At 43.5% G+C, this 10,355-nt stretch overlaps 1 protein-coding gene across 1 annotated transcript in view; it reads right to left on the reverse strand.

Annotated features, from left to right (window-relative positions):
• Positions 1-4,442: 4,442 nt before the first annotated feature.
• LOC112071755 (ferritin, heavy subunit-like) overlaps positions 4,443-10,355 on the reverse strand; it is a 23,601-nt gene continuing 17,688 nt past the window's right edge. Inside the window, 4 exon segments of the mRNA XM_024139188.2 lie at positions 4,443-5,243; positions 5,246-5,272; positions 5,275-5,290; positions 9,288-9,413. Of these exon segments, the coding sequence (XP_023994956.1) occupies positions 5,140-5,243; positions 5,246-5,272; positions 5,275-5,290; positions 9,288-9,413 (273 nt within the window). The 3' untranslated portion in view covers positions 4,443-5,139.

Consider the following 10,355-nt stretch of genomic DNA (forward strand, 5'->3'; position numbering starts at 1 on the left):
GTTTCCTGTAGTCCACCATCAGCTCCTTTTGTCTTGCCCATGTTGACGGAGGTTGTTGTCCTGGCACCACACTGCCAGGTCTCTGACCTCCCTGTATGCTGTCTTACCGTCGCGTCGTCAGCAAACTTAACGATTGGTGTTGGAGTCGTATGTGGCCACGCAGTCGTGGGTGAGCAGGGAGTACAGGAGGAGATTAAGCACACACCCGAGGGGTGTGAGGGTCAARGTGGCGGATGTGTCGTTGCCTACCCTCACCACTCGGGGGCAGCCCGTCAGGAAATCCAGTTGCAGAGGAAGATGTTCAGGGTCCTRAGCTTAGAGATGAGCTTGACAGGAGCTATGGTGTTGAACGCTGAGCTGTAGTCAATGAACAGCATTCTCACATACTGTAGGTGTTCCTTTTGTCCAGGTGGGAAAGGGCAGTGTMGAGTGTAATAGAGATTGTGCCATCTGTGGATCTGTTGGGGCGGTATGCAAATAGGAATGGTTCCAGGGTTTCTGGGATGATGGTGTTGATGTGAGCTATGACCAGCCTTTCAAAGCACTTCATGGCTACAGACGTGAATGCTACGGGTCGGTAGTAATTTAGGCAGGTTACCTTAGTGTTCTTGGGCACAGGCACTATGGTGGTCTGCTTAAAACATGTTGGTATTACAGACTTGGACAGGGAGAGATTGAAAATGTCAGTGAAGACACTTGCCTGTTGGTCAGCGCATGTTCGCAGTACACGTCCTGGTAATCCATCTGGCCCTGCGGCCTTGTGAATGTTGACCTGTTTAAAGGTCTTACTCACATCGGCTGCGGAGAGCGTGATCAGTCTTCCAGAACAGCTGGTGATCTCATGCATGTTTGTGTCATTTGCCTCAAAGCGAGCATAGAAGTAGTTTAGCTCGTCCTGTAGGCTCATGTCACTGGGCAGCTCTCGGCTGTGCTTCCTTTCGTAGTCTGTAATGGTTTGCAAACCCTGCCACATCTGACGAGCGTCAGAGCTGGTATAGTATGATTCAATCTTAGTCCTGTATTGATGCTTTGCCTGTTTGATGGTTCGTCAGAGGGCATTGCGGGATTTCTTATAAGCTTCAGGGTTAGAGTCCCGCTCCTTGAAAGCGGCAGCTCTACCCTTTATCTCAGTGCGGATGTTGCATGTAATCCATGGCTTCTGGTTGGGGTATGTACGGTCACTGTGGGGACGACGTCATCGATGCACTTATTGATGTGATGTACTCCTCAATGCCATTGGAGGAATCCCGGAACATATTCCAGTCTGTGCTAGCAAAACAGTCCTGTAGCTTAGCATCTGCTTCATCTGACCACTTCTTTATTGATCTAGTCACTGGTGCTTCCTGCTTTTATTTTTTGCCTGTAAGCAGGAATCAGGAGGATGGAATTATGGTCAGATTTAGCAAATGGAGGGTGAGGGAGAGTTTGTATGCGTCTCTGTGTGTGGAGCAAAGGTGGTCCAGAGTTTTTTCCTCTGGTTGCACATTTAACATGCTGATAGAAATTTGGTAAAATGGTTTTAAATTTCCCTGCATTAACGTCCCCGGCTACTAGGAGCGCCACCTCTTGGTGAGCGTTTTCTTGTTTGCTTACGGCGGAATACAGCTCATTCAATGCTGTCTTAGTGCCTCTGACTGTGGTGGTATGTAAACAGCTACGAAGAATACAGATGAAAACTCTCTAGGTAGATAGTGTGGTCTACAGTTTATCATGAGATACTCTACCTCAGGCGAGCAAWASCTRGAGACTTCCTTAGATATCGTGCACCAGCTGTTATTTACAAAAAGACATAGTCCTCCGCCCCTTGTCTRACCAGYCGCCGCTGTTCTATCCTGCCGGTGCAGCGTATAACCAGCCAGCTGTATGTTYATATATGCCGATAGTGTRGTAGGCAGGTTATTCTGGCGTTCTTGGGAACCAGAGGTGACCGTGGTCTGCTTGAAACATGTAGATATTCCAGACTGGGGTCAGGGAGAGGTTGAAAAATGACAGTGGAAGACCCCAGTGACCTGAGAATTATGCAACCCTAGATTCTGCTATATCGTAATCATCCGTTTCTTACGCATCCCAAGGCTGGTGTTGATTTGTCCAGCAGCTCTAGAAAAGGAATAAGTAACCATCAAGGTCTCAACCACAGATTATCCCCCTCTCATATCTATTCTATACAGATCTGATCTAGATCTGATCCCCTCTCATATCTATTCTATACACTACAGATCTGATCCCCTCTCATATCTATTCTATACACTACAGATCTGATCCCCTCTCATATCTATTCTATACACTACAGATCTGATCCCCTCATATCTATTCTATACACTACAGATCTGATCCCCCCTCATATCTATTCTATACACTACAGATCTGATCCCTCTCATATCTTTCTATACAATCTATCTAGATCTGATCCCCTCTCATATCTATTCTATACCTACAGATCTGATCCACTCTCATATCTATTCTATACACTACAGATCTGATCCCCTCATATCTATTCTATACACTACAGATCTGATCCCCCTCATATCTATTCTATACACTACAGATCTGATCCCCTCTCATATCTATTCTATACAATCTGATCTAGATCTGATCCCCTCATATCTATTCTATACACTACAGATCTGATCCCCCTCATATCTATTCTATACACTACAGATCTGATCCCCTCTCATATCTATTCTATACAGATCTGATCTAGATCTGATCCCCTCATATCTATTCTAACACTACAGATCTGATCCCCTCTCATATCTATTCTATACACTACAGATCTGATCCCCCCTCATATCTATTCTATACAGATCTGATCCCCTCTCATATCTATTCTATACAGATCTGATCCCCCCTCATATCTATTCTACACACTACAGATCTGATCCCCTCTCATATCTATTCTATACAGATCTGATCCCCCCTCATATCTATTCTACACACTACAGATCTGATCCCCTTTCATATCTATTCTAAACACACAGATCTGATCCCCCTCATATCTATTCTATACACTACAGATCTGATCCCCCTCATATCTATTCACACACTACAGATCTGATCCCCCCTCATATCTATTCTATACACTACAGATCTGATCCCCCTCATATCTATTCTATACACTACAGATCTGATCCCCCCTCATATCTATTCTATACACTACAGATCTGATCCCCTCAATCTATTCTATACACTACAGATCTGATCCCCCCTCATATCTATTCTATACACTACAGATCTGATCCCCCTCATATCTATTCTACACACTACAAATCTGATCCCCCTCATATCTATTCTATACACTACAGATCTGATCCCCCCCTCATATCTATTCTATACACTACAGATCTGATCCCCTCTCATATCTATTCTATACACTACAGATCTGATCCCCTCTCATATCTATTCTATACAGATCTGATCCCCTCATAATCTATCTATACAGATCTGATCCCCTCTCATATCTATTCTATACAGATCTGATCCCCTCTCATATCTATTCTATACACTACAATCTGATCCCTCCATATCTATTCTATAAACTACAGATCTGATCCCCCCCTCATACTATTCATACAGACTCTATCCCCTCTCATATCTATTCTATACACTACAGATCTATCCCCTCTCATATCTATTCTATACACTACAGATCTGATCCTCTCTCATATCTATTCTATACAGATCTGATCCCCCCCCTCAATCTATTCTATACAAGATCTGATCCCCCATATCTATTCTATACAGATCTGATCCCCCCGAACCAGGATATCTAGAATACTCGGGAAAAGTTACCAGTATTTTGCAACCCTAGGGTGCAACACATTGCCAAGTGGTCAATGAATAGGAAGTACTGTATTTAAAAAATATATATTGTACATATATTGTGTTGCCCTGAATGATACTGTGTATAGTCGTCTTATTTAGGATGTTTTGCTCTGTAAAAAATATGAACCTTTCAAAGCAAAAGGAGAAATCATTTGTTTTGCTTATGTAATGAACATCTACCCTCGTATTACTGAAACAGTCAACAACACACAGTGATTCAAGTGTTTATCATCATACTTCACCTTACATAGATAAGACACAGACCAAATAAAAAAAAGACATCATTTCATTAAAATGGCCAATTAATGAACTGTGTAGACATGAATGGAAAAGAGTATTTTAAGTAATATCTTTCCTACAATCACTCAATATTGGCTTCACAAATTAACTATGAAAAGCATTAGAGAAAAAAAAAACTAAAGACTTAGTGTTCTACTCACCACAGTCTCACTTTTAAACTCCACCAAGCTATGAGATCTTTCTAGAACCAGTTAAGTCTTAAATTTGGCAACGTATATCAATTGTAACGGACACATAGTGTAGGTAAACAGAGGAAAATATAGCCTGGTCCCAGATCTGTTTGTGCTTGTAACGACTGTTGGAAAAAGGAGACCAAGGTGCAGCGTGGGACGTGTCCATGATTTTTATTAAAACCCGAACACTAGAACAAAAATTATCAAAACGGCACAAACGAAACAGTTCTATCTGTTAGACACACAAAAACAGAAAACAACTACCCACAAAACACAGGTGGAAAAAGCTACCTAAGTATGGTTCTCAATCAGAGACAACGATAGACAGCTGCCTCTGATTGAGAACCACACCCGGCCAAACACACAGAAATAGACAACATGAAACACCAGACATAGAATGCCCACCCCAACTCACGCAAGACCAAACCAAAAATAGAGACATAAAACAAGGAACTAAGGTCAGGACTGACAGTGCTGTCTTTGTCAAGCCAAACTGAATGACAAGGAGTTGGTATGATAGCACAAACAGACTGAAGTCAGCCTCGGGAAATCATAAAAACAGTAAATCACGATATAACAGCTCATGTAAATAGAGCAATGGCGTCTGGTCATTTGCTCTTAAGCCAGCATATCTATGATACTAGAAGATTACCAGTCGTAAGGACAGACCAAACATGAAAAAATGACCAGCAGGCGGAAAATTTGTGTTCATTCGTCACAAAACGCTGAAACTGTGGAGGTACTACTATCTGAATTCATTCAATAAGAAATTGACATTTTCTGTTTCAACGTATTTTGCTACTGTGTGTCCTAATGAACACGACCCTAGTATAAGGAGGATTGTTCAGCTGCTACTCCTGCCCAGGGTGTGTTTGTCGAAGAAACTCCGCCATGCCGTTCTGAGGGCACCCATGCGACGCAGGTTGATCCCAGCACTCAGCTCCTTATAGACTTGACCTGCTCATCCAGATAGTGGTCTCTATGAAGTCACACATCTGTACGGACGAAAGTTCTTGTTAAAGGTCATTAGGAAAAGGATCAAATCTCTAAACAGACACGGGGTTTTTCCCTGACACAGATTAAGCTCCACTATAAAACAGTAGGTTAGGTTAAATGAGTGGGTTAGGTTAAATGGAGTGGGTTAGGAATGGGTTAGGGTTAAATGGAGTGGGTTAGGGTTAAATGGAATCAAATCAAATTTTATTTGTCACATACACATGGTTAGCAGATGTTAATGCGAGTGTAGCAAAATGCTTGTGCTTCTAGTTCCGACAATGCAGTAATAACCAACAAGTAATCTATGGAATGGTAGGTTTAAAGAGGGAAATGGGTTAGGGTTAAATGGGTTAGGGTTAAATGGAGTGGGTTAGGGTTAAATGGGTTAGGGTTAAATGGGTTAGGGTTAAATGGGTTAGGGTTAAATGGGTTAGGGTTAGGGTTAAATGGAGCGGGTTAGGGTTAAATGGAGCGGGTTAGGGTTAAATGGCGTGGGTTAGGGTTAAATGGAATGGGTTAGGGTTAAATGGAATGGGTTAGAGTTAAATGGAGTGGGTTAGGGTTAAATGGAGTGGGTTAGGGTTAGGGTTAAATGGAGTGGGTTAGGGTTAAATGGGTTAGGGTTAACCCAATCCATTTAAATTCCAGCCAATTAAGGAAGTAGACTGAAATTTCAATTCTCTTCAACGAGGAAAATATATAATGGTGCCGGAGGGGATTGGCTGGTGTTTTACGGGCTCCTAACTAACTGTGCTATTTTGTTTGTTTTTTCTTCGTTGTTTGTAACTTATTTTGTACATACAGTTGCTGCTACCGTCTCTTATGGACTGTCTCTGGACATCAGAACAGCAATTGCTCACCTCGAACAAATACATTTTCTTTAGTGAGTCCACCGAGAAGGATATACTGCTTCCCGTAGACCAGGCCCAAATGCCAGTCATTCGCGTGAAGAAATGACGGAAGATACAGAGGGAGAAGGTTCGAGGTGCCTTGAGAGGATTCAGAGGCGAGRGAGTAAATCACCACTACCATCGGTTCTATTGGCCAACCACTGGAGAATAAACTGGATGATCTGCGGTCGAGACTCTCCTGCCAATGGGACATTAAAAACTGTAATATCTTATGTTTCACCGAGTTGTGGCTGAACGACGACACAGATAATATAGAGCCGGCTGGGTTTTCCGTGCATCGGCAGGACAGAGCAGCTACGTCTGTTAAGACGAGGGGCGGTGGTGTGTGTCTATTTGTCAATAACAGCTGGTGCGCGATGTCTAATATTCAAGAAGTCTCGAGGTATTGCTCGCCTGAGGTAGAGTACCTTATGATAACTTGTAGACCACACTATCTACCAATTAGAGTTCTCATCTATATCATTCGTAGCCATCTATTTACCACCACAAACCGATGCTGGCACTAAGACCGCACTCAACCAGCTGTATAAGGCCATAAGCAAACAAGAAAACGCTCATCCAGAAGCGGCGCTCCTAGTGGCCGGGGACTTTAATGCAGGCAAACACAAATCCGTTTTACCTAATTTCTACCAGCATGTCACATGCAACCAGAGGAAAAAACTCTAGACCACCTTTACTCCACACACAGAGACGCGTACAATACTCTCCCTCGCCCTCCATTTGACAAATCTGACCATAATTATATCCTCCTGATTCCTGCTTACAAGCAAAAACTAAAGCAGGAAGTACCAGTGACTCACTCAATATGGAAGTGGTCAGATGACGAGGATGCTAACAGGACTGTTTTGCTAACACAGACTGGAATATGTTCCGGGATTCATCCAATGGCAGTGAGGAGTACACCACCTCAATTATTGGCTTCATCAATAAGTGCATCGATGACGTCAACCGCACACTGACTGTACGTACATATCCCAACCAGAAGCCATGGATTACAGGCAACATCCGCATCCAGCTAAAGGCTAGAGCTGCCGCTTTCAAGGAGTGGGACACTAATCCGAARAGAAATCCTGCTATGCCCTCCAACAAACCATCAAACAGGCAAAGCATCAATACAGGACTAAGATTTCCTCCTACTGCACCGGCTCTGATGCTTGTCGGATGTGTCAGGGCTTGCAAACTATTACAGACTACAAAGGGAAACCCAGCCGCGAGCTGCCCATTGACGCGAGCCAACAATACGAGCTAAATGCCTTTTATGCTTGCTTCGAGGCAAGCAACACTGAAGCATGCATGAGAGCACCAGCTGTTCCGGACGACTGTGATCACGCTTTCCGTAGCCGATGTGGTCAACACTCACAAGTCCGCGGGGCCTGACGGCTTATCAGAGCATGCGGGGACCAAGTGGCAAGTGTCTTCACTGACATTTTCAACCTCTCCCTGATCAAGTCTAATACCTACATGTTTCAAGCAGACCATTATAGTCCCTGTGCCAAAGAATGCAAAGGTAACCTGCCTAAATGACTACCGCCCCGTAACACTCAACGTCGGTAGCTATGAAGTGCTTTCAAAGGCTGYTCATGGTTCACATCATCCCTGGAAACCCTAGACCCACTCCAATTCGCATACCACCCCAACAGATCCACAGATTACGCAATRTCAATCGCACTCCACACTGCCCTTTCCCACCTGGACAAAAGGAATACCTATGTGAGAATGCTATTCATTGACTACAGCTCAGCGATCAACACCAGTGCTCACAAAGCTCATCAAGCTAAGTACTCTGAGACTAAACACCTCCCTCTGCATCTGGATCCTGGACTTCCTGACGGGCCACCCCCAGGTGGTAAGGGTAGGCAACAACACATCAGCCACGCTGATCCTCAACACCGGGGACCCTCAGGGGTATGTGTTTAGTCCCCTTCTGTACTCCCAGTTCACCCACGACTTCGTGGCCAGGCACAACTCAGAGACCTGGCAGTGTGGTGCTACAACCTCTCCCTCAATGCGAGCAAGACAAAGGACCTGATTGTGGACTATAGGAAAAGGAGGGCAGAACAGGCCCCCATTAACATCAACAGGGCTGTAGTGGAGCGGGTCGAGAGTTTCAAGTTCCTTGGTGTCCACATTACCAACGAACTATCATGGTCCAAACACACCAACACAGTCGTGAACAGGGCAAGACAAAACCTTTTCCCCCTAAGGAGACTGAAAATATTTGGCATTGGCCCCTAGATCCTCAAAACAATTCTACAGCTGCACCATCGAGAGCATCCTGACCGGTTGCATCACCGCCTGGTATGGCAACTGCTCGGCACCCGACCGCATGGCGCTACAGAGGGTACTGCGTACGGCCCAATACATTACTGGGCCAAGCTTCCTGCAATCCAAGACCTATATACCAGGCTGTGTCAGAGAAAGGCCCAAAAAATGTTTCAAAGACTCCAGTCATCCAAGTCATAGACTGTTCTCTCTACTACCGCACGGCAAGCGGTACCGGAGCACCAAGTCTAGGTCCAAAAGGCTCCTTAACAGCTACTACCCCCAAGCCATAAGACTGCTGAACAATTAATCAAATGGCCACCCAGACTATTTACATTGACCCCCTTTCGTTTTTACACTGCTGCTACTTGTTGTTACTTTTCCCCTACCTACATGTACAAATTACCTCCACTAACCTGTACCCCCACACATTGACTCGGTTCCGGTACCCCCTGTATATAGCCTCGTTATTGTTATGTAATCTTATTGTGTTACTTTTGTTTATTTAGTAAATATTTTCTTAACTCCATTTCTTGAACTGCATTGTTTGTTAAGGGCTTGTAAAAGTAAGCATTTCACTGTAAGGTCTACTACACCTGTTGTATTCGGCGCATGTGACAAATACAATTTGACTTGAAATGTGGAATCTGAATTTTATTCACTTTCTGAATGGAATTGAAATGGAATTGACCCCAACCARGCAAAAAAAAAAAAGCATGCTCACAAGAGAATCTTAATTGAAAATTGAAAGTTCTTTTTAGTCTGTGACTAAGCTTAATTGGTGTCCTGGAAACTGTCCCCATGAACTGTGTTTGTAACTCACGTGCGGGTCATTGTGCTGCACGGCTACTTTGTGCAGGTCCAGTAGAGACTGGTTGACACTCTTCTCCAGCTGTAGGGCACACTCCAAGGCCTCCAACCCACTGCCCCACTCATCTCTGTCAGGTTTCTACATACAGAAGAAGAAGTTGATCACAATTATCAATATCCATGCACCAAACTGCCAGAGCCAATTAAATGGTGGCAATATGTTGAACCAATCACTCAATCTCTTTATTGTCCCAATTAGGAAATGTGTTGTGCAGTCAGGGTTCAACAGTAAATACAGCCTTAACAACAAGGACAAACATACAACAGATAATAAGATAAATGGCCTTTTTAAGGAGAACACTGGACACCCTCTGTTAAAAGGGGACAGCAGCAACTCTACTTTCTGAGAAAGATTAACTCTTTTTTTTAAATGTCAGCAAAACAATGATGACACTGTTTTCCAGGAGTTTATTGAATGCGTGTTGATGTTTGATGGTGGCCTGGTTTGGTCATCTTGTTGAGGAGCACCAACCGGTATCCTAGACTGTCCTGATCAAGCCTAAGACTGATTCAATAACTGCTCCTTTTGACTGATCTAAGACTGATTCAATGACTGCTCCTTTTGACTGATCTAAGACTGATTCAATGACTGTTCCTTTTGACTGATCTAAGACTGATTCAATGACTGATCTAAAGACTGATTCAATGACTGCTCCTTTTGACTGATCTAAGACTGATTCAATGACTGCTCCTTTTGACTGATCTAAGACTGATTCAATGACTGTTCCTTTGACTGATCTAAGACTGATTCAATGACTGATCTAAGACTGATTCAATGACTGCTCCTTTTGACTGATCTAAGACTGATTCAATGACTGCTCCTTTTGACTGATCTAAGACTGATTCAATGACTGATCTAAGACTGATTCAATGACTGCTCCTTTTGCCTGATCTAAGACTGATTCAATGACTGCTCCTTTTGCCTGATCTAAGACTGATTCAATGACTGTTCCTTTTGACTGATCTAAGACTGATTCAATGACTGATTCTAAGACTGCAACCGATCTCATTATGTATTATG

This window comes from Salvelinus sp. IW2-2015, unplaced genomic scaffold, assembly GCF_002910315.2.
Source record: "Salvelinus sp. IW2-2015 unplaced genomic scaffold, ASM291031v2 Un_scaffold1708, whole genome shotgun sequence".
Lineage (NCBI taxonomy): Eukaryota > Metazoa > Chordata > Actinopteri > Salmoniformes > Salmonidae > Salvelinus > Salvelinus sp. IW2-2015.